At 39.7% G+C, this 26105-nt stretch overlaps 1 protein-coding gene across 1 annotated transcript in view; it reads left to right on the top strand.

Moving 5' to 3' along the window:
• The window catches only part of LOC122813594 (vitellogenin-like), a 264282-nt gene that overhangs the window by 79085 nt on the left and 159092 nt on the right, over positions 1-26105 (top strand). The window contains exons 16-17 of the mRNA XM_044086005.1: positions 3284-3403; positions 3510-3699. Coding sequence (XP_043941940.1) covers positions 3284-3403; positions 3510-3699 — 310 coding nt within the window. The remainder of the gene's footprint in view (positions 1-3283; positions 3404-3509; positions 3700-26105) is intronic.

Genomic DNA, 26105 nt, shown 5'->3' with positions numbered 1-26105 from the left:
TTGGTAATCTCCAAACTCTGGACCCCACCCAGTTCGGATTTGTAAAAGGCAGATCATGTCTCCTAAACCTGATAGACTTCTTTGAAGCAGTTACCAAAGCCGTAAATGAGGGTAAGGTGGTTCACACAGCCTATCTAGATCTTGCCAAGGCTTTCGACACCATCCCTCACTCTGGAATTATAGATAAACTCACTAAACTAGGTATAAATCCCTATGTCACAAGATGGGTTGCCAACTGGCTCACTTGCAGAACCCACACTGTGAAAGTTGCAGACTCCAAATCCGACTTCAGACCAGTGACAAGTGGAGCACCACAGGGTTCAATCCTGGGTCCTCTCCTGTTTGGTATCTACTTCTCTGAAGTACAGGCTAACACAGAAGGTCTTAGGCTAATGAAGTTTGCAGATGACTGCAAACTAGGAGCCATAATCGAAACTCCTAATGATGTGGACATCCTACAAAAAGGCCTCACTGAGACAGATGCCTGGTGTCAAAGTCATGGCCTCAAGCTCAATGCCAAAAAGTGCATTGTCATCCCCTTTAGTAAAAACTCTGTACCCATGAACTACAACATAGGCGGTAGTATACTTAACACCAAAAGTGTTATAAGAGACATTGGGTCACAGGTGGACAGTAGTCTCTCCTTTGATAATCACATTGCCACAGTAGTCAGGAAATCCTTCTACGTGGCACACCTCATCACAAAAGGTTTCTCATCCAGAAAAAAAAGAGGTGATTGTTCCCCTCTACTCATCACTCATTAGACACATTATAGAGTACAATGCCCCTTTTGGTATGTACCTCACAAGACATCTACAGCAACTGGAAAGGCTGCAGAAACACCTCACAAAGAGGATTACTGGCCTCAAACAGATGACCTACGTAAGCTGTCTCAAAAAATTCCAGCTTTACTCCGTCGCATATCGCCTACTCAGAGGTGATCTCTGCCTAACATACAAAGCTATGTCAAACCCAGAGCTGTTGGACATGCTCCACTTAAAGAAATCCCAATCCCTCCAAGCTACACGCTCTAGGGACCTAAACCTTGTCACTACAATAAACAAAACATCCCAGAGGGATAGTTTCCTGTCCCAGAGACTTTCCATACTCTGGAATAAACTACCTATCTATATCAAACAAAGCTCCTCATTAGCACTCTTCAAGAAAAATCTTGATGATTGGATGGGAAATAGGAAATTCACCCCAGGGATCACTTATGTGGCTCTGCTCGACAGTGGCACAGGAAAATAATGTTCTTGGGTGGCAAAAGCCAGGGTACCTTTTTGGCTGGGCTTGTATAGGCCCTAGGGCCAATAGCCTAGTACCTACCTATGAACCTATGAGATAAGGAAGGGTGAAATAGAGATAAAGGGGTGTGAGAGAAAGTTGCAGATTTTATGTAACATGACTTGAGTGACTGTAACTATACCTTGTTTGGGTGAAGAGGTGTTCCTTGAATTTTTGCCTGAAGTCCGAGCATATCTCTCAGCCTCTTAGCTCAAGAAATCTGGACAAAGCCTAAAATAGTGAGGAGACAAAGGCCCAGAAATAGGGACAAATTTTAAATATTGCTCCTGTAAACTTAGAAAGTTGCTGAAATAATAGAATATGTGTTAGCATGCATTTTGCTGAAAGGTATGAAGTCTGAATCTCTAATGTATGTCATTATTTTGTGACTTCAATCTTCAATGTTCTGCCAGAAAACTGCAAATTTTATGACTAACAGACCAAAAATGAGGCAGAAATCTGGACATTCTGTCAAAATCTGGACAATTGAGAGGTATGAGTCTGAGTATTTTTGGACAGCTAGAATTGAGAGAGGAATGGTGTCCTATAGTTTAGGTGCTAGGATGGAAAATGTATGGACAGTGCAATAAAGTTTAGCTTTTGGAGTTAGTAGAGAGGGTTGAAATTGAGAAAGACCCCTGAGATTATATGTGGGGTTTTGGTGAAAAGTTTATGAGAGAGAGGGGATGATATCTCATGAGACAGGGCTTTGTGAATTAGTGATCTTAACAGGAGGTTGGCTCTCCAATGTAATAGGAGCCATTTAGTTTTGGCAAGAGTTAGGCAGTGCTGTTCATTATGGGGGGACTTACTAAAGAACTAACAAATTTTATTGGAGATGGTATTAAGGTAGTAGCATTTTTCTTTGAGCATGAAGCTATAATGAGTAGTCCATATTTAAGCTGAAATAAGAGTATTCCTTTGCCTGTGGTGGCTTTGTCTGGCTTGGCAGAAGAGGTGATAGCTTGTTCACCCAGAACAGTAATGTGTTGATCTGTTTGCATGTGTTTTGAATGTGTAGTTGAAACTTAATATAGGGGGTCTAGCCAAATGTCAAGGTATTTGAAGGATGTGGTAGTTTCTGTGGTGATATTGTTAGCAAATGTTATATTAATATTGTGGGTAGCTTTGGCTATTTTTGGTTGACTCCAAAAACATTGCTTTGCTTCTGAGGTATTGAGTATAAGTTTCTTTCCTATTAGCCACTGATTGAGGGTTTGGAGTTCATCTTAGAGCTGAGTTTGTGTAGTAGAGTGGTTTTTATTTGACCTGTAGATCATCAAGTCATCTGCATAAAGAATTAAATTTATCTGAGGATGATCAAATGGGAGTTTGTTAATAAACATGGAAAATATCACAGGGGCTAAAGTGGAACCCTGGGGGACTCCTTTCATAAGGGGATCTGTTTTAGAGGTAGTGGTGGTACCTACTTTCACTGTGAAGGATTGATTGGTGAGGAAGTCTACAAACCAAGGTTTTGGATCATCACTAATGTCTATTTCAGTTAATTTATCAAATAGTAAGTTATGGTCAATTAGATCAAAGGCTTTTGTTTTGGATATCAGAAGGTGTCTTCAACAAGTGGATCTTTGGTAATGTTATAACACATAAATATGGGATAGTCTCCATACAGAAATATAAAATTGTTATATTTATGAAGCACAACATATGCGTTTTTATTTTTGTATGACTTTTCATCAATTCTGTACACTGTTTTATTTGATATGCATTCACTATTTTACAGAACTTATTTAACGCCAGTTAGTTACTACAAATGTCATCTACCTTTCTCAGTTACAGTAGTTAAAGCAGATGCATGGCATAGTGACTTAGGGAGAACTACAGTATGATGCTGTAGTTGGGAGTAAACTATATACTGTGACTCGAGCTCAAGATTAGTGTTGTAATTCTATGAATAATTCTAATACCTGTCGCATGATATAAATATACTTTAATCCTCAACATTTAAGCAAACATATTAAATGTCTTTTATCAGCTATCCCGATGGAGAGAGGTACCAGCTGAAAAACCTCTAGCGTCAGCCTTTCTTAGGATATATGATCAAGAGATTGCATTTGCAGAGTTCAACAAGGAGGCCATACATAATGCAATAAGGGTTGGTAACATTCTAGACGCTTTTATCAGCACATTACTTATTATTTTCTTTGTTATTATAATGTCATTTATGCAAAGAATAACCTCTTCATAACTTTTCTTTAAAGACTATAAAACAAACAGTAACACCACATCTCTCTGCCCAAGACATTATAAAAGAAGTTGAACGGGGCATCAATAAACATTTGTCAAAACCATTTTCAATTGCTGAAGTTCGACAGATTATTCCAACCTCTGTGGGCCTGCCTGTGGAAGCAATGATGCAAGCAACTGCAGTAATAGGTGCAACAATAAGCAGTAAGTGTTAATAACTTATTCTTGCTTTGTTACATTCGTTTTGTTTTATTGCATGCTTGAAGAGCTGACAGGTACTGTTTCTTACAGCACGTCTCTTATTCTACAAATAAATGCAGATAATGATCAAAAGTGATCACACAGATAGTATTCTGTTTAACTTCAAGACCCCTCAATGAAACAGAGCAGACTCTGTTGTAATGCTGCGTATCCAGTTAAGTACTTATCTGAACGCTACTCATACAGCAATGCAAGTCCTGTTTTCCTTTAAACATCAGTCTGTGTAGGGCATTGATATGGAATGAAACGTCTGCATGCACCTGTCTGTCGCACACTTTATTTTAAGTTACAAATCATAAAACAATATTTTTGAACAGATCTGGCTTGAAATCTGTCTTCTGCATTTCCGATTTTTTTAATGAATTTCATATTTGTGCTTTGAATAAACTGCTATAACAGTAATAGAACTGAAAACGTTACTTTTTTTTATGGCCCACACAACTGACCAAATGGCAGCACTACCTTCACTCAAGTAACTCATTTAACTCTTTCTGACAGACTAGGACTGGGCTCACCAAGCCTTCTACATCATACCAAACACTGAGACAGAGGTAAGGTGAGGATCCTGTGACACATTCATTCTTTGCTGTCTAGCTCACCAACTTCCCCATTCAGAGTAAAAGTTGAGTCCATTCCCATCTCTGAGATAAAAGTCATAAGAGCACATTTATTTATTTATTTATTTTATTTATTTTATATTTGTTAACCGGGATAGTCCATCTTGGTGTGAGGCCATTTTCAATGGAGGCCTGGGGAGAAAAGCTCCACCAAAAACAATATTTATATAGGCAGTAAAATAAAGAACAAGTAGTCATATTTTGAAATAGTTATAAATATACATTAGCACTATTAGATGTAACATTGAAAATATAGAATAAGAAATAAAATATATTGATATAAAAACAAAATCAAATTGTTAGATGAAAAAGTTAAATTGAAGGTAAGTAAAGAGAAAAGTAAAAAAAAACAAAAAAACATTTGTTTCTCATTTTGACCTCAGCAGCCCTGTACCTTCTTAAGGGCAAGGGTCAGGAAGTATGTTGCAGGCCAATTAGTAGGTCAGGCAGACTGCATCTTCCCTGGAGCTCCCAATCCATTTGGGAACTCATTTGAGCTCCACTATAGTTGCCTGATCCTGGGACACATGCCTGCCTCACAAGTACGCTGGTCCCTGGATTAGCTAAGTGCAGCCATTGTGTACTTAGTGGGTCTATATTAGAACATCGAAGTTTCAAAACTTTGAATGTTCTAATATCGATCCCTATTCAGCGAAAGCTGAAAACATCGAACATACAGAACAGTGAATTTTTTCCTAGGGAAAAAATTTGCTGTTCCAAAACACATACACCCAACACAAGCAAACATCCTATTCCTACTCTAAAGCCTGGCACTTGTTCACTAAAGCAATTATATATGTCAGCACTAAAAAATTAAAAGCACTACACCCTCACAAACTCCCCTTGAGTACCTTGTTCCCCATTGGCCCTTTTTTTCAATTATAAAGGAATTCCCAATACTATTCTAGCATATCCAAAGGTAAGTTGTCAATCTCCTCTCTGGTCCAATGTTACAAATGCCTCATGTACACAGACAACCCTCTCATCCTCCCAACAAATTCCAACACATGTGAGAGATGCAACCATATAGCCAAACTGGAGGCTAAGCTCTCTCAACTCAGTACTGGTGGAACCAGTCAGGAGGAGAAGTAAACCACACTCACTACAATTCCAGTCTCACATAGACCTACCACGACAGCAAACCAAACACATAAACACACAAAAACATACTCAGAGGCTCTAAATAAAAATCTGCCTAAGCAGCAGAGACCTCCAAAGCAGACACCCAAGCAACAGCTACCCCAAAACAAAACACGTGCAACACATAGCTTACAAAGCCAGTGTGCTGAACAGTCACAGCCTTTAAGGCTAAACAACACACCTGATACACTTGAAATAGGTGACTCTATCGTCAGACACACTGACGTCCCGCTCACCAGGCTGAACAAGGAGAAGGTCATGGTGAGCTGCCTGTTGGGTGCTAGGATACGCCACATAACACAAGCACTCAGGTCACTCCAAGGCAAGTACAAATATAAATCAGTCATTGTCCATGCTGGTGTGAATGACCTGAGATGTACCTCACTGGACTACATGAAAAGAGACATAGAGGAGCTCTCTGAGCATGTAGCCCAGGCCGGTATGACCCTGACCTTGAGTAGCATCTTACCCTCACCAAGAATGATGCCACAATATGAAGACAAGATGATCAATTTCAACAAATGGCTTAAGTATTGGTGTCATTCAAAAGGGATCCAATGCCTGTCAGCGTGGGATGACATGCTCGACAAGCCATGATGCTTCGCTAAGGACGGCTTGCACCTGTCACCCCTGGGCTTTCGGATATTGGCAAAGGCTCTTGCCACCCCCATAGTGCCTTTTTTAGGCAAGGCTCAAAAGACAAACCCACCTCCATAGGTATCACAAGGGATAAGAAACTAAGAGTAATGCTACTCAACGCCAGAAGTCTAAACCTCAAGATGCACGCACTCGAAACTCTCCTTAGCATGGAGAACATCGATATCTTTGCAGTAACAGAAACCTGGTTCAAGGCTCCCGAGAGCACCCCAGCACTACCAGGTTATACCTCATACAATGCTTTTCGGCCCCAAAACTTGGACCGAACCACAAAAGGAGGGGGAGTATCAATATTTGTCAAAGATATCCAGACCTCCAGGTTGGTGGCACAGCATGAAGCATCAGAGACTATCCATGTGCAACTAACAGTGGGTAAAACTGCCTTCCAGTTTTTAGCCTGCTACAGACCCCCCTCCCAAACCCAGGAACCCCACTCGGCCTTCCTGAGAACACTGGAAAATATGGAGGTCTCTCCAAACACCATTATATTGGGCGACTTCAACTACCCAAACATAGACTGGGAGCATTACTCTAGCTCCAACACCCTAGCCCAAAGGTTCCTAGAATTTATAAACTCAAATGCTATGGAACAACTTGTTACCGCTCCCTCAAGAGGGGAAAACATGCTGGACCTGATCATCACCAACATGGGGGCTCTATGCTCCAGACCAGAAGTGTATCCCTCACTGGTAAGATCAGACCATAAACTAATCTCACTGGATATTCACATCATGACCCCACCCCCTGCCCAGAAAACCACAGTGAAAAACTTCTCTAAAGCAAATTTCACACTACTCAAAACCGAGGTGGAATCCTTCAAAGCCCCCGGGCCTGTGGAAAATACGGCCCAGACCGCAGAATCCTTTATAAACGCATTCTATGAACACCTTCAGGACTGCATGGATCATGCAATCCCAAATAAAACCAAGACCCAATCCTCCAAAGGCAGGCGTCTTGTCCGGTGGACCCCAGCCATAAACAAACTATACAATAGAAGGAGGAAGCTACTACATGATAGAGTAAAATCCCAAAAAGGGAAGGCATCTCTGATCAGTATTAGCAAAAAACTACGGGCACTCATAAAATCATCTAAGGCCAGCTTCGAGAGAAAAATTGCACAGGACACTAAGGATAATCACAAGGCTTTCTTTAGTTATGTTGGGAACCTGGGTGGGAATTCCCAGATATGCACAGAATTAGTCCAAAATGACAAAAAATACACCGAACCCACAGACATTGGCAACATCCTAGCTTACAGGTTCAGCGCAAACTTCTCCCCCCCCACCTAAAGGGCAAATATCTATCCCAGCAGAGTGCTGCCCCCCTGACATCTCAGATGCTCAGGTAAGAGCCGCCCTCTCCAAAGCAAAAAACACAGCATCAATGGGACCAGACGGTGTCCCGGGCTGCGTCCTACATGAACTCAAAGAAGAGCTAAACACAAACATAAAACTACTGTTCAGTCTCAGCCTTACTACAGGATATGTACCCAAAGAGTGGCGTACAGCAACAGTGGTCCCTCTCCACAAAAGTGGTGCCTCAACGGATCCTGGAAACTATCACCACATAAGCCTGACTATCTTGGTCTGCAAAGCTATGGAAAGGATCATCATGGACCTCATAAATAAAGATATTGGGGACCTACAGACACTGGATCCTACCCATTTCGGCTTTGTTAAGGGCAGATCCTGCCTCTTAAACCTGGTCGATTTCTTTGAAACAGTCACCAAGGCCTGGACCTCGCAAAAGCCTTCGATACAATACCCCACTCGGGCATTATAGATAAGCTCACCAGCTTAAATATAAACCCCTATGTCACTAGATGGGTTGCAAACTGGCTCAAGGACAGAACCCACATGGTTAGAATTGCTGGAGCCATGTCAGACTCCAAACCAGTTACATGTGGCATCCCACAAGGCTCAGTCCTGGGACCTCTCTTGTTTGGTATTTACTTCTCGGAGGTACAGGCCAACACGGAAGGACTGTGGCTGACCAAGTTCGCAGATGACTGCAAACTAGGTGCCATAATCGACTCTCCAGCCGACACAAGCATCCTACAAAAGGGCCTCATAGAAACAGACAGCTGGTGCCAGAGCCATGGCCTCAAGCTAAACGCCAAAAAGTGTATAGTCATCCCCTTTGGCAAAAACAAAGTGCCCACAAATTACCACATAGGTGGTAATCCATTAAGTACGGAAGAAGTAATTAGGGACCTGGGGACCCAAGTTGATAGCAATCTCTCATTTGACAACCACGTGGCCAAAGTGGTTAGAAAACATTTTATATAGCCCACCTAATCATGAAGGATGGATTCACATCGAGATCAGGGAGGTCATCGTGCCTCTTTACTCATCCCTCATCAGGCCCATAATTGAGTACAATGCCCCTTTTGGGATGTACCTTACCAGACACCTGCAGCAACTGGAAAGACCCCAAAAGTACCTCACCAAGAGGATCAAAGGCTCAAACAGATGCCATATGCTGCCAGTTAAAGAAACTCCAGCTCTACTCAGTGGCATACCGCCTGCTCAGAGGCGATCTGTGCCTGACGATAAAGCCATGTCCAATCCGAATTAATAGACATGCTGCACCTCAGAAAATCCAAATCCCATCGAGCTATGCGCCGAGAGACTTGAACCTCAGCACTGAAATAAATAGGACATGCTGGAGGGACAGATTCATAACCCAGAGGCTCCCTTCACTCTGGAATAAAATCCCAGTCCAGGTTAGGCAGAGTCCCTCATTGACTCTCTTCAAGAGGAATCTTGATGAGTGGATGGGAGATCATAGGTTTACCCCGGGTATCACTTCTGTGTCACTGTTAGACAGAGGCACAGTATACTAACCTCGAAAAAGGGCATAGCAAAATTCATTTAAAATGGGTGGCGAAAGCCAAACACACTCTGGCTAGGCTTATAAATGCCCTAGGGCAGATAGCCTAGTATGAACCTATGAACCTATGAACAAGCACACCAAACAAACAGCAATCCACACACATACACCTAAAATCTTACACCTAACCCTACACTAAACTATACACACACCACTAACTATCCACTTACCTTAACCCAAACCCTAACCCTAAGGTCCGTCACTATTGCACACTCACCTCACCTGCACCCTAACCCTAACTCACCTACCCCGCGCTAAACCTCACGTCCACACAATTGCACACTTACCTGACCCGCGCCCTAACCCTAAGTCACCTAACCCACCCTAACCCTCATGTCCACACAATCGCACACATACCTAACCCACATCCTAACCCTAGCTAACCTAACCTGCACTCAATCGCACACTTACCTGAACCTGACCCGTAACTTTCCACCACAGCGCTGAAAATACTGAAGCAACAGAAATGGACAACTGAATTCTTTCCCTAGGAAAAAATTTGGTTTTCTGTTGCTTCGATATTTTCAGCTTTCGCTTTCGAAGTTTTGAAACTTCGATGTTCTAATATAGACCCATACTTAGCAGCTTTGTGCTCTGTCATTATAACACCTAGTGCTCTCCCTGGGTATCATACAAACAAAGAAACAGAGCTACTTCCCTCCACCCAGGTAAAGCTTATAGCAGCTGTTACTTGCCATCCTCCCGAGTCTTCCCACTGCAGTAGCCATACCATACTATTTAGGTCACAGTCAGGGAATATTTTATAGTCTTAATATTCAGTCTTTAAAATGGGTTAGGCAGCTGTTAAAGGAAAAATATACTTCAAAAATGATCAAAACACAGAAGGTTCAGGTTAAGGCACTTTAATCTTGCAGCAAGGAGACAAAAACGTGCTAATACAGAGTTTATCTAACCAGAAACAGGAAATGCATTCATTTTTATAGGTTATCAAATTAATCCTGTCCTACCATGCTAACGTAATAGATTACCACTTTTTCATCATCATCTGCTGACCATCTTTTCCATGATTTTCTGCTGATTTAAACAATTTTTATGTGAAACTTCCTGAGGAAAACAACATGGCCTTGGTTACTTTCAGTTAGATACTTGTTATGTTACATTCAAGATACTACGGCTAAATCAAGCACAATGCTAGCAGTTAATTTCTCTAATAATCCTTTGTCTACCTTATCTCTAAACTACTGCAGCTGCAGAGGTTCCCATCCTCTGAACAAGTCTGTTTGTCTAGAATCATTACATTTATAATATAGAGTATTGTTCATTCATATGCTTCTGACCTAGCAGATAAACACCTGCTTCTCAAGTACATTTCCACAAGGCATAAACAAGAATATTGCTGTGCTAGCATTTACTAGGTCAGAGGGCAACTTGCAAGTTTCAGTAAGCATGCTGCAGTTTTAGAAAAGCATATTTTCAGTCTCATATGAAACTCAATTTGTATATAACACAGTGCATGAAAAATAGAATGAAAAGCATATTAAAAACACTTGATTATTAATTTGGCATTAAGCATACACATGTTAATACATATTTTTCTAACACCTCCCTCCTGTTAATACTTTTTATTCTATTTTCAAAAAAGGATAAACACCTTGCTTCTTTTCCTAACCTCTTCCATTTAGGGTTTGCAGTTAAGAAAGTCATTCAGTTTAAACTTTTATGAAAGTGTCTCGCATTCTGGCAGTTCTTCAAATTCAGTACTTTGATACATAGTCTCAGATACGGATATATCTATGAATTCTTTAATTAATTTCTTCATGCAGGGGATTCCGCAACAAATGCAAACTCCTATTAGGAGTAAACCTACCCCAATAGCAATCAATATGTTCATAAAGATGGAGCCCCACCCCCGAAGGCATTCTGAAAAAACTCTGTCAGAGGGTTTGGGCCTGGTTTGGTCATGGCCGACACTTGCTGAATCACCTCGAGATGGTCGTTGATCTCATGCTGATGGTCAGGAATGAACACACAGCACTCTTCTTTGATTAAAGCGCAAGTTCCACCTCTCGCCACTAAGGTGAAGTCAAGAGCCATTCGGTTTTGAAGCACTACAGTTCTCATGGCATTCGGTTAATCAGTTATCAGTTCAAGGGCAGAAAAAGTCGCATTACTCATTATCTCGAGAAGTTTAGACAGTTTTCGCAGCTCCCATATTGATTTACTTCCGCCATACATGGGTGATATACCTGCCCAGGATATAACAGCATCACTCAAGTCCATGTGCACAAGTTTGGTTCCCACATTACGATGGTTTTTCCACCCTGCTTCGATTCGTCCCATGGGATTCTCAGGTTTCTTAACAGTCTTTCTGGTTACGTCTCGAGTATTTTGAATACTCCCCTGAGGCAAAGCTGCAGTGTGTCGGATGGCCGGAACCAGGTATCCCAAAAAACAACTGCCAGACCAATTCTCAGGTAACCATTTATATGCCTTTTTGCCACATACAAAATAACAATCCTCTACCTTTGTCATTACTTTGTTACGAAATGACTGCCCTGCATGAAACATTTTCCTATCTATCACTGATAACTGTTTGAAAAGTACAGGATTATGCTGTACCTGATCAAGAGTTTTATGCATAGATTTAAAAAATGAGTCATAATCTGTACTACAAGATCCACTCAAATCATTTGGTTTTCTATAACACTTATACTGTACTGTAACATTACATTTACTCCATCCAACTTGGATGGAGTCATTTTTATAAAAACATACAATTCCTTTTTGTGTCACAGGCAAATACAGTGCTACCTTATCTTGTGCTTTAATAGCGACTGTGTCAAAAAACAGATTTTCCCAGGTCTCATTGACCCCTAGGGGGATAGCAGTCATTAATAAACCCCCATATGCTGTTGGTATGGCTGTACAGACCTAGCAGTTCGAAACATTGAAAGCCTCTGCATACACACGTGTAATTGCCTGATAAGTGTTAAAGTTCGGATGCCAGTCTATATTTGGTTCATTACGTCTAATCAGTTCAACCTTTGTGGCAGGAAAAAAGTACGGCCACAACAAAAAGAACAGTGTGATCAATATTGCAATAAAAACAATCATACAAGTTTTCTGAAGTTGCTCAGTGTCTCTACTCACTCTGTATCTGGCCATTTTGTTCTTGTTGTGCAACAGTAACAAAGTTTTTGTCCAGTTCAAAGTTTCTAACCAGTTTACAGTGTGTCAAATGAATCCAGGAAGCTCGTTCTGCAATCTTGACTGCAGTGGGTGTCGACAGTAGTACCTGGTACGGATCTTTCCACTTCGGAGCGCTCCAATTCTTCCGTTTCACAATTTTCACCCAGACCCAGGTGCCTGGGGCTACTGGTACTTCCGATTTCGATTGCTCTTTATCTGAAACAGATTTTAACTGCAAAAGTTTGTTATTCAAAAATCGCCTCATATATCCTGCAAGTGAACTGTCAGCCTCCTGCTCTGTAGACATGAGAGGTTTCCACTGAGGTGTATAATATGCCCTCCCAAACAAAGTTTTAATAGGAGTTAATCCCTTCACATTTGGAACAGTTCTCATACTCAACAGTGCTAAAGGCAAACAGTGCACCCAGTTTTTCTGTGTCTCTTCTATCAACTTCCTAAGCTTATTCTTCAGTACCCCATTGTGCCTCTCTACTAACCCTGCAGATTGAGGGTGATATGCACAGTGGTTCTTTAATGATATTCCAAAATAACGACTAAGTTGTTGGATTGTTTGGTTCACAAAATGTGTCCCGTTATCACTATAAATCTTTTCCGGTATACCAAATCTAGGTATAATTTCTTTAACGAGGACCTTTGCAACAGTAGCTGCATCTGGATTTTTAGTTGGAAACGCTTCTACCCATTTGGAAAACGTCTATAATAACAAGGCAATATTTCTTATTCTCACATTTATTCAATTCTATGAAATCCATACAGATAGTATGGAACGGATATGGTGGTGTAGGAAAATTTCCTCGCTTAGGCTTCAACGCCCCTTGTGCATGATGCTTGTTACAAACATGGCATGCTGCACAAAAATTTTTTGTATAGTTTGTAAACCCATAGGTTGTAAACACTCGATTCACTAACTGTACCATCCCCCCTGTTGAGACATGGCTCTGCCCATGGCTCAACAATGCTGCATATCTAAACAAATTAGATGGCAAAATCGGTTTCTTTTCCTTGGAGATGTACAGTCCCTTCTCGAGGATTGCTCCTCGTTTTATCCACTTTTGTTTCTCAATATTTGTAGTAAGTGTCTGCATTGTTTTTAACATTTCTAAATCTAAAATCTCTGAGGGTTGTAATTCCTCACTCAAAAGAAAAGTTTCTGTGGCTGAGGCTGCCTGTTTTGCAGCTGTATCAGCTCGTGCATTACCTTTTGAAATTCTATCCTGTTGTTTTTTATGAGCTACGCATTTGCAAATAGCTACTTTGTTAGGTAACTGAATTGAATCTAACAAGTCTAAAATAAGTTGCGCGTGGTTAATCGGTTTACCAGTAGATGTTATCATTCCACTATTTTTCCACTGTTGCGCAAAAACATGTACAGTAGAAAAAGCATACTGACTGTCAGTATAAATGTTCACTTTCTTACCTCTAGCTAAGGTACATGCCCTTGTTAAGGCAATCAATTCTGCTGCTTGTGTAGATAAGTTGTGTGGTAAAGATTTTGCTTCTAAAGTTTCAGTATCAGAAATGACTGCATACCCCACTAGGTTCTGTCCTGTAGGACCCCTCCTGCACGAGCCGTCCACATAGCATGTCACCTCGGCATCATCCAAGGGAACATCCTTAAGGTCTTGTCTTGGTAATGTCTTTTGTTCAATCTCCTGCAGGCAGCAGTGTGGTTTGCCATCTGCGGGGGTTGGAAGCAAAGTTGACGGATTCAAAGTTGTACATCATTCAATTGTCATATGAGGTTGGCTCAACAGTATGGTCATACAGGAAATATGCCTAGCTGGAGAAAGATATGCTACTTTTTTCTTTTAGTAAAATAATTGCGACTGCATGAGGCACTCTCAATGTGAGAGGGTGGAATAACACTACTGAGGCTGAAGCCTGCACTGCCATTGCAGCTGCAACTACTGCTTGTACACAGTGGGGCAGGGATCGCTCCACTGGGTCTAACTGTGATGAATAGTAAGCTATGGGACGTTGTTTGTCCCCATGTTGCTGTGTTAATACTGATGTCATATAACCTTGCTTACAATCTACAGTTTGAATAAACTGCTTGTTATAGTTTGGTAATCCTAAAACTAAGGATGATGCTATCAATTGTTTCAGCTTACAGAAAGCTGCTTCTGCTTCAGGTGTCCATTGTAATAAATCTTGTGCTGCCATCGGCTTCTTAAATATTAAGTCGGCCAGTGGAGCAGATTCCAAGGCATAGTTCGGTATCCAACTCCGATAAAAATTAGTAGTTCCCAGGAAGGACATCATTTCCTTCTTGGTAGTTGGTCTAGGTGCTTGTAAAATCACTGTTTTTCTGTCTTCATCTAATATTCTACCTTCTTTGGATATTACATATCCCAAGTACTTAACTTGTTTTCTCCAAAGCTGTAACTTGTCTTTGTTTACATTGTGACCTTGAGTAGCTAAAAATTGTAATAAAGTTATCGTGTCCTCCTTGCATTCTTGCTGGGTGGGGGCTGCCAGCAGAATGTTGTCTACATAAAGTAGAATCTGACTACCTTTCGGTGGGATAAATCCCGCCCGGTTGCTTGCCATTTCTTGTGAAAATATTGTTGGACTTTCACAATATCCCTGTGGTAATCTGGTATATGTGTACCGCTTTCCTTGAAATGTAAATGCAAACCAATATTTGCTGTCAGGGTGTATCTGTATCGAGAAAAATGCATTACTAATATCTACCAGTGAAAAATATTTCTGCTCTGGCTTTAAATCATTCAGTAAGGTGTGCGGATCTGGCACTGTTGGTGCCCTGGGTATAACTGCATTATTTACTGCTTGTAAATCTTGGACCATACGCCATTCCCCGTTTGCTTTCTTTACAGGAAATAAAGGTGTATTACATGGTGAATCAGGAGATTCTATTAAGACTCCTTCCTTAAGTAAGGCTGCTATGATAGGTTTGATTCCTACCTCTGCATCTTTTCTCAAGGGATACTGTCTTTTCTGGGGTCTAAAAGCTGACTTTGGCGTTATGGTAACTGGTCCTGTTGTTCGTATAAGTCCTACATCTGATTTCCCTGCTGACCAGAGAATATCTGGTATGTCTCACAAGGCTTTTTCCTCTTCTTCCAATAAGAGTAATACTCAGCTATTCTCACTAGCCTGTGAGTGTACAGCTGGGTGTGTCTGTGTGATCCAATTCAACTTTTGCTTCTGTACTCCCTGTTCAGAGAGCTCTAATTCGGTCTGCTTTTCCCACCTTGTGACATTTTCACCTAAGTCTGCCCATTTTAAAGTTTTGTTCTTAGTTAAACTAACATGTGGCAGTCGATTAGATTTGTAAAGTGCTAAAAAGTCCTGGGGCAATGAACAGCTTGCTACACTGTTCCCTTCTGCATCCCAGTACAAGTTTCGCAATACTAGCCTATTTGCATTGCTCTGAAACAATTCTTGTTCATAATCTTTATCAGGTCCTGGTCTATTACAGTAATATAGAGTACAATGCAACAAATGCTGTTTGTCAAACTCGAGGAAGGGGAACTTGCTGATGGCTACGTTCATCAGTTCTTTGGTTACTGCCCCTGGACCAGTCGTAACCAAGTCCTGGCTGTACCAATAATACATTTCACCCTCCGGTCGCACTACAAAAGTGTCCATTTGTCACTGTGCTTCCATACCCTGCATGGTTGGAACTACGGCTATGCCAAATATCTGCATCAAATCTCTACCCAACAAAATTTACTGGGCATTTTGCAGAAACTACAATTTTACTTTTCTGAGTCATCCCTGAAACGGAGTCTGTTATTGTTATGTCATGGGAGAGTGGATCCCGATACAGCTGTCCATTAGCTGCTTTCACTAGTATATAATCTGGTGACTCTGTATCTTTTGGTAGCTTGGAAGGGTGTATCAGGGTTCGTGAAGCCCCTGAGTCGCACAAAAATTTAACTTCCCTCCCCTCCACCAGAAGCGTCACTTCCGGTTTTGTGTCTACCAAGTAAAGCTCTAAGCTCAAAAGAGCTAGGTCTAAAATTTCATTTTCTTCTATGTCTATGTATTCAGATACATCCTCTACTCCTTGTGTCACATCCTCTTCTCTTGCTATCACATTTACACTTACCTTTTCCTGCTCACTCTCATCTAATGATTCCTGACTATCATATAGTCATTCCTCATCCTCCTTATTTTCTGTAGTCGCCTTCTTGTTTAGCCTGCAATCCCTCGTTAAATGTCCTTTTTTCCCGCACTTAAAACACTCACCCTTTTTCTTTCTTTCCTCGAAATCTTCTGATCGTTTGTCAGATTGTTTATTTCCCTGGGTATTTTTCTTACCCTTTTTCCCAGTTTGTACTACAAATACTTCTGACCCATCTTCTGCTGAAAATACTTGAGTTTTCTTTATTTTTTTACTATTGAAATGTCTTTCTGCATGTCTAACATATTAAAGTAATGGCTGCAGTCTACTTGTACGATGATCTACCATGTGCTTCATAATAAAGCTGCTAATGGGAGTTATACTACCCTTCAAGAATGCGTTCTTTAACTGTTGTTCATATGAGGAATCATGTGTCTGGTTTTCTGGTATCTGCATTCCACAGTGATTATTAAAACACTCTAACAGTCTAGCATAATATCTATCAACTGTTTCACCTTCCTGTTGAATGCATTGATTAATGCAAGTCCAATCAGCCCTAGGCTTCCACTTTTCAGAGATTCGGTCTGTCAGACCTTTCACTCTGCCATCCAGTTCTGCATTAGTATGTGGGAGTGGTCTAAGTTGTGCGTCACGAGGATTCCAGTTGCCACTAATCATGTGCCAATCTGGACCCACAACTTGTCTAACTACTTTTTCTACTTCTTCTCCATTTAGATGGTAACTTAATCTCATGCCCTGTAAGTCTTCTAAAAATTTTCTAAAGTTCACTTTTGGGTGGGGAATACCTTCTGTGGCTTTCCGGACATCTTCCGGTGTCCACGGTCTATAAACTAAAAGTGTCGGATCTTGTCCTGCCTGTCCTGCCTGAGGATTCAGTACTTCTATGAGCGGACATATCTCTTTTTCACTCATAGCTTGTGATGCTCTATTTAATTCATTTAATTCAATTTCCCTCCTCAAGGCGCGTGTTCGAGACCTAGTCTCGATGGGATCCCTGACAAACGGCTGTGTTTTTGCAGGGACAGCTGGGTATAGCAGTGGTGGATCAGCTCGTCCACTCACTTCATATTCTGGTAACGGAAGTGGAGGGGGCGAAAAAGGGGCCGTTGCTATTACTAAGGTATTGTCTTCTGTGTCTAAGAACATTGTCTTTGAATTTTTAATTCTCTGTTCCCTACGGTTTGCTTCCTCAAGCCACCTATGCACCTGGGGGACTCCTAATTGTCTCTGCTTTTTTAATTGACCTTTCGCGTCTATTTTTAACTATTTTACAAGTTTCATAAGTGCATGTTTATCTAAATTACCCTCGAATTTATACTTATCGACCCATTTGGTGTAATATTTAACATTATCGGCACGCTGTAATTGCATATACTTCGCGTCTTCAGTTAGGGGCGTGTCCCGGGAACTTTTTGTGCACTGATTTCCCATTGGTGTCTTAGCTGAGCTGTAAATTGTTATGTAACCCTTTCTATCATGTGGTACCACAAGTCTACACCTTTTCACAGTTTATCTAGAATAACTGTATACCTATTCTGTTTCCCTGATCTATGACAAAGAACAGTAACCCCTTTTTCTGTCTCTAATCTGCATACGCAAATTTACCTGACAAAAAAACAGTTCTGTACCTAGTCCCTGATCTTAAAACAGAAATAAGGTAATTCCTCCTTACCTGACCCTCCGTGAGTTGATCCACCGGATCATTGACTCGTCCTCCCAGATCAGAAACAGTGGCTGGCCTCTTTATAGGCCAGTTTTTATGTAACAGTTATATATCCCAGATGGACTTCAGTTTACCTTACGTTTTTAATAATACCATTAAACTCTTTCTTTTTGTGACAGATTCAGGCCAGGTAAGTAAAGAAAGAACACAACTCAGAAATGGCCTTTGTTACATACATCTTAACTGTCCATAATATCCAGTTTTTTGTCTCATATCTTTTGTCTGATTCTCATAAAAGTTGTGGCTTTCTGGCAAATGACTGAGGACTAAAGTCACTAAATAATAACAGACATTTGGGTTTTACACTTCATATCCTTCAGAAAATGCATACTGATGCAAAACATGTTGTTCTACCAACTTTTAAATAATATTTAAAATCTGTCCCTATTTGCAGACCTTTGCTCCCTATTTTTTGGCTTTATCCAGATTTCTTGAGCTAAGTGTATGAGAGGTATGACTCTGTACACCAAAGATGGCATACACGAAATTGAGTAGTGCTCAGTCTTTTGGGTACCCAACTTAGAGCCCAAGTCACATCAGTTCCTATTATGTAGAGATAACCATGGGAGACAAAACAGAAATTCATGTACCTGCAAGCAGTACTGTTCTGCTTGCCGCAAAAGATTTTGGCAGTGATAATGGTACAGAACTGTGACACCTTGGCATACTGTGGGAATATTGCTGTAAGTCTAAACTGGGAGTGTCAAACACAAAGCAATAGCCAGGTATGTAATGCATACTGGTTTGTTCATGAAGGTCATCAGGCAGCATTAAAACACAGCAGTCACAATGGCATTAGTCAAAGTAGAAAACCCACATTTACATAGAAAAAAATGTGGGTAAAAGTTACCATGAATACTCTATGGCTTACAGTGGTACAGTTTCTGTGTGTTACAGTACACTGATGTTATTAGCAATGTGTTTGAAGTGCAGGTCATAATCATTCTCTTCACAAAGGGACGTGACTGTTGCCCCATACCACACAATATAATTCAGAGAAAGACATTCATTTACACGTCACATTCAAAATTATTGGCTATACTTTATTATGTGCAAATTATGTTTTATATATTCCATAGCTGTTATCATTACTAGGCTATATGTTATTATTGGACATTGCAGAAGAAAGGTAGGGTAGCCCTAAGCACATATAGCAAAATAAGTTTTTGATTTGCCATAATTCCAGTTTTAGAGTTTAATAACATAACAAGACATTCAACCATTGAAGTCACTTCTCATAGCAAATTATTAGGGATGATGGTGGTTGCTAATCTTAAATCTGACCTGCATATACAAAATTGCAGAAGAAAAACTCATCAAAAACAGGGGATACTTTACAGAGCCAAAATCTTTCTCACCGACACAACTAAACCTGCACTTGGGACTACTTATCTCCCCAGACTTCTTTCTGGCACTCCCATCCTTACTAACCTTCAAGCATCACAAAAATTAAAACTTGAACAATGTTATCATAAAGCTGCTAAATTTGGAGGAAATACCCCTTTCAGAACTTATCAATATATAGCACTAAAAAAAAAGCTACATTGGTTATAACTATCCCATAAAGTAACATATACGCAGCTTCTTATCACCCATAAAATTATCCAGCATCCATCTACTTGTCCAGCAGTAAATAACATTATATACGACTATGTTCCCAGTTGGTCATTACGATCCAATCTGCTGGGGATCGTCTGTACTCATACCATGTTGCTAAGGCCTGGAACTCCTTACCTGTATCTCTCCCATCCTTCAAAAAATTCCAAAAGACTTCCTGTCCAAAAATTGTCTCTGTTCTTGCTCAGCCCCAGGATACACTCTATCCCTAAATGTGAGCAAATACTTCTTCATTCCTTACACCTCCTTACTCCCCCTTCTTCAGCCATTTCATTACTTCTATTACTTTCTCTCCTACCTGGCTATCTCTCCAAATTTACCGTAAGCCTGTTTTTCTCTCACTTTGCATTTCAGTTCCTGTCTGTATTATACAAATTTACTTTTAATTTCTCAATAAACTGATTAAAATTTCTCAAAATATTAAATCATTGTCATATAATTTGCATATATTCTTCATCAATGTTTTCATGTTATGTCTTAATTGGTATATCTCTGTGCACAACCCTCTTCAGGTCACCCCACAAATTTTCTATTGGATTTAGGTCTGGGCTCTGGCTGGGCCATTCCAAAACTTTAATTTTCTTCTGGTGAAGCCATTCTTTTGTTGATTTGCATGTATGCTTGGGGTCATTGTCATGTTGAAAGGTGAAATTCCTCTTCATCTTCAGCTTTCTAGCAGATGCTTGAAGGTTTTGGGCCAAAAGTGAATGGTATTTGGAACTGTTCATAGTTCCCTCCACTTTGACTAAAGCTCCAGTTCCAGCTGGAGAAAAGCAACCATAAACCATGATACTGCCACCACATGCTTCACCGTGGGGATGATGTTCTTTTGGTGATGCGAATTGTTATTTTTGCACCAAACGTACCTTTTGGAATTGTGGCCAAAAAGTTCAACCTTGGTCTCATCAGATCATAACACATTTTCCCACATGTTTTTGAGAGACTTGGTATATTGTTTTGCAAATTTTAGCCAGGCCTGGATGTTTTTCTGTGTAAGAAAAGGCTCCTGTTTTTCAACCCTACCCCATAGTCCAGACATATGGGCAATACGGGAGATTGTTGTCACATGTAGTACACAACCAGTACTTGCCAGAAATTCCTGCAGCTCCTTCAGTGTTGCTGTAGGTCTCTTGGCAGGCTCCCTGAACAGTTTTTGTCTTATCTTTTCATCAATTTTGGAGGGACGTACAGTTCTTTGCAACATCACTGTTGTTCCATATTTTCTCCACTTTTTGATGACTGTCTTCACTGTGTTCCATGGTATATTCAATGCTGTGGAAATATTTTTGTACCCTTCTCCTGACTGATACCTTTCAACAATGAGATCCCATTAATACTTTGTAAGATGTCTGCAAACCATGGCTTTTGCTGTAGCAGGCAACTCAGTAAATGTCTGGAAAATCCTACTAGGACTTCTTAACTTTATTTGGGGCTAACCAGAGTCTCTTTAATTGATGGCAGGTGTGTACCGAAGAAGACTGAATGCTGTAATTAAATCAAAAGGAGCTTCAACAAAGTTTTAGTTTAAGGATGTGCACACACAACAAAGTATTAGTTTAAGGGTGTGCACACTTATGCAACCAGCGTATTGTACATTTTTTATTTTTTACATTTTTCCCCTAACAGACTTGTTTGTTTTTTAATTGAATTATACAGGTTATAGGTCACATTAAAGGTGGGAAAAGTTTTGAAATGATTTATTGTGGTCTCATTTTTTTATATCACCAAAACCTAGCATTATAACAGGGGTGTGTACACTTTTTAAATCCACTGTATGTGTGTGTATATATATATATATATATATATATATATATATATATATATATATATATATATCTTTATATGGGTTCTGTTCAGAAGCTCAAAATATTGAAATCTTGAATTTCAGTATTTCGAGCCCAAGAAGCCAAATCCACATAATAGCGAAAGTTTAGAAGCATGAAATTCAAAACCTCGAATACTGGAGGTTTTGAATTTCGCGCTTCTAAAGTTCCGCTATGGTTATGTATTCAGGTAAGTGTGTGTGTGTGTGTGTGTGTGTGTGTGTGTGTGTGTGTGTGTGTGTGTGTGTGTAGTAAAATCATGAAATTCAAAACCGGTATTTGAGGTTTTGAATTTCGTGGTTTTTAGTTTTCGTTGTTTTGTGGATTCCACTTCTTGGGCTCGAGATACTGATATTCGAGATTTCAGTATTTCGAGCTTCTGAAGTGAATCCATATATATATATATATATATATATATATATATGTATGTATATATATATATATATATATATATATATATATATATGTATGTATATATATATATATATATATATATATATATATATATATATGGGTCTACTTCTGATTGTCGAAAACACACTTTCTCGACAACCAGAAAATCAAATCCATTTAAGTGAAAGTTCACTAAATCGAAAGTGCACTTTTGGTATAGCCAGTTTTCCGAAGCACATTAGAGTGGGGATATGGAAATATATCCTTTTCCTGTAGTGCTATCTCAGAGTTAGTATATTTAAGTAGGGGGGTGTGGGGGCAGGTGTTGGGGGTGCTTGCCCCCCTGCAAAATACTGTTTAAAGTATTTTTTTTTTGTTTTTTTTCTGTTTATGATGTAGTGCACTTTTGCTTTAATGGGTCTTGATGTTTCTTGTCCAAGATAGTGAAATTTCAATCAAGAAGCATATATATATATATATATATATATATATATATATATATACACACACACATGGGTGTACTTCAACTTAACAAAATGCCACTTACCTGAATTTTAAATGTTCGAGATGATAACACCAAACTTGCAGTTAACGAAAACCCACAACACTGATATTTTCATCACCAGGGAAAGGAGGCAGTCAGCCAGCATTCAGCAGTTTGCCCTTTTCGCTACTACAGTGCAGTCTTGGAGTTGGTATATTTAGTTGAGGGGGTATGGGGTGTGAGGGGTGAAGCCCCCCACTTGGATGGGTTTGATATGCTTCCATTTGTTATTTTGTCCATGTTGGCCAACTGCCTCCTTCACTGGTAAAAATATTGGTGTTGTGGGTTTGGTGTTATTGTCTTGGTCATTTAAAATCTGGGTAAGTGGCATTTTGTTAATCTGAAGTAGAGCCATATATACATATACATATATATATATATATCTATCTATATATATATATATATATATATATATATATATATATATATATATATGTGTGTGCATTTGCTTTCATTTATATGCATATGTGAAATACTGTAGCTCTCTTTTTAGTATTTGTGTTGACCATTTGTAATTGATTGATTTCTGTCTCAGTGGAAGGGAAAGTAGATGATCAATGATAAGTGAAGAATACTTTTTCTTGAACTAATCATTCATCATGACTGCAAAGCAATGCATCTTCAAGTATTTAATTTATTTACATATTTTTTTATTTATTTATTGACATTTTTTTAACCAGGTTAGTCCAGCTGAGCCAGGGGCTCATTTTCAGTGGGGAACCAAGGAGAAAAGCTCCAGAAAATTAACAATTATTACAAAAGTTACAAAGATATAATCAACAGATAACATAACACATAAGTCTACTAACAAGTAATAGCATGACATAACATGTCTATTAACAGGTAACAAATCTATAAATATTAAAAAATATTAAAAAAACAGTATGACATTCAGTGGAATACCATAGATGAGGTCATTCCAATGTACAAAGAGTCAATAGTAATACAAGAACCTAAAGTAACAGAAGGTGCAGGGTATATGAGGAAAAATAAATTATGTAGATAAGAAGGGAGAATAAGTCAAGTGGGCAGTAGCGGATTGTGGCATCGGATTGCAGGACTACAACCCCCCAGCTGTGTGAAGAAAAAAGAAAAGCGCATCTTCTAAAATAAAATATTTTTTTAAATTAGGAAACCTGGCTGGCTTGGTATAAAAACAAGTCCGACTGACTCGCAAAGTCCCGGAACTCGAACTGTGCATGCTCGTTGCTCTGCGAGTTCCGGGTTTTTTTTTCTTTTTTGCTGCCTGATGGACTGTTTCTGACTGCTGTAAAGGCAGTCCAGACTATGGGGAGTTCTGCATCAGAGTGTGATGCCCAAAACTCCGTGCGGTAACCGCACAGTAAAGTGGAAGGGGGGGCGGACTGCCACATTCGCAGGCATGTACCATGACGTGAATGGCAGGGTGACTACTGATTGGTTCTCACTGTCTTTCTGAAAAAGAGAGTGAGAAACAATCGTTATTATCAGGCAATATGCAGAACAAGACAGGTACTTTTGCCTTTGGCTTTTGTTCTTGCTACCATACGTATGTGCAGGTACACTAGTGCTATTGCTGCCTACTAGCATATTAATCTATCTCACTGAGACTCACTCTATCTGTGATGATGGCAGACCAGTCTGTGTGTGTGACTTTCTTCCCCAGCTTTACTTATTTAATGGCTGCAGGAAATTACATTTGTTTTGCCCGGCTCGGCTCCAGTTCTCTCCTCAAGGTAAATGTAAATGAAAAGAATGTGATGTGATTTACTTACAGGCTGCAGTTGCCAGTTGTGTATGTATTGTAAGTCTAAAGAAACTGCTTACAGTTGTGTATCGGCGATTCGGCAGGAGCAGACTACTTATTTAACACAGGCAGTCAGGCAGGTTATGTTTGTTTAAATAGTGCTTACTTACTTTAACAGTCGGCAGGAGTGTGTTAACGGCCAGCTTCTCATTTTCTGTTTGTCTTGTTTACTTTAATGGCAAAAGTGTGCATGCGGACATTCAACTTCTCATTATTATGTGTGTGTACTTGTAATCTACGTGCTAGCCTAGTTTAAATCAGGTTTATTTATATGCAACTGACTGTGCTGCTAATTCAAGGGTTTATGAGTTTAGTTGCTGCTAAATTACTTAATAAATGAGTTTGTATTTGGTTTTACGTATACTGACATAATTTGCACTGAGAACTTAAGACGTTTGATAGTAGTCCTCCTTAGTATACCTAAATGTCTGTGCTTACTTTAATGGAAAGTGCTAATGGCCAGCATCTCCTTTACTGTTTGCTTTGCTTACTTTGACGGCAGGAGTGTGCGTGTGCCGTGCGCCAATTTTTCATACTCTGTGCTTACTTTAACAGTAAGAATGTGCTAACAGCCAGCTTCTTATTTACTGTTTGCTTACTTTAATGGCAGGATTGTGCTACATTTGCTGTGTGCAACAGATTCTTTAAATTTAACGGCCGGCTGCTGCAGGCAGGAGTCTGAGCTTTCATTTACTTATGCTTACTTATTGGCTAAAGTTGTGTAATGTATCAGTAGGAGCAGCTTACATTACAAGCCAGTTTTGCATTTACTTATTGTGGTGGCCGTGTTTCTCATTTACTTATTGTGGTGGCTTTGCTGTGTGTGTGCACTAAGCAGACATGGTCGTTATTGTTGAACTACATTAACTACTTTAGAAAACAGAAAATAAAACTGTTCCTCTCTTTGTGCTTAGGATTTTATTTATTATCAATTTTGTTGCCTGCATTCCAGTAATGTTGCTTATAAAGGACAGGACACTGATGAAGTCCGGCACATATTATGGCAAAACGTAGGTCATGTGTCTAATAACTTGAATCAAATCCTCAGAACCTGCCTAAGAAAATCATGACTTTGGAATGCTAAAGGCTATATGGTGTAAATGCTTTTTCATTTAAAGAGGACCCCCCCTCCCCCGAGTTTTAAGATCTTAGATTCATGCATATAAATTAAGAAATAATAAGCCAATATTACTTATAAATGTTAAATGGTCAGAGATCATGTGTGCTAGCTCAGTCTGTTACTTAAATGGCGCTTCACTGATGTGCTCATTAATTTAGAACAGTTTTTTCCCCTTTTGTTAGATGGTGCTGTGAAAGAGGAAGTTGCTACACATTACACATGCATGGTAAATAAGTGCTTTTGCTAGAGCAGGCTGACTCATACATGGCACCATTAAGATTAGAGTGTGACAAACACTATTAACCACCTTATTAGATACATAAATACAATTATGTACCTTGCTGAGAAGAAAAATCAGTATATTAGCTGGAAACTCTGCATGAGTGTCAGTTCTTACGCTTCAGTAAAGCAGTGCTAATGGTGACTGTATAAATACAAGATTAAGATTGAGATTCACATTAGTCAGGCTTGGAATATGGTGATATAGTGTTAATCTTTAGTGCAGAGGGAATGTGTCACTGACTGTATGCAAATTCATGAGGGAGTTAAGTCCTGTCTTTTACATGCAGACAACATGTGCCAGATTATTAATTATACACAATGATATCACTTGTTCTAGTACCTCATCTAAAGCACACAAGTGGCAGCAGAAGTAAAAATCTATTAATCAGTCATCTCTTTCAATAAACACAGCACCCCAGAGTGTTTTACTTCAGTATAAAGCTGCTTCTATTTGCACTTTTTTGTATTTTCAC

This window comes from Protopterus annectens, chromosome 10.part0, assembly GCF_019279795.1.
Source record: "Protopterus annectens isolate FY-2018-M chromosome 10.part0, PAN1.0, whole genome shotgun sequence".
Taxonomy (NCBI): domain Eukaryota; kingdom Metazoa; phylum Chordata; order Ceratodontiformes; family Protopteridae; genus Protopterus; species Protopterus annectens.
The sequence above is the reverse complement of the archived record's forward strand: the minus strand, read 5'-3'. Positions and strand labels throughout refer to the sequence as shown.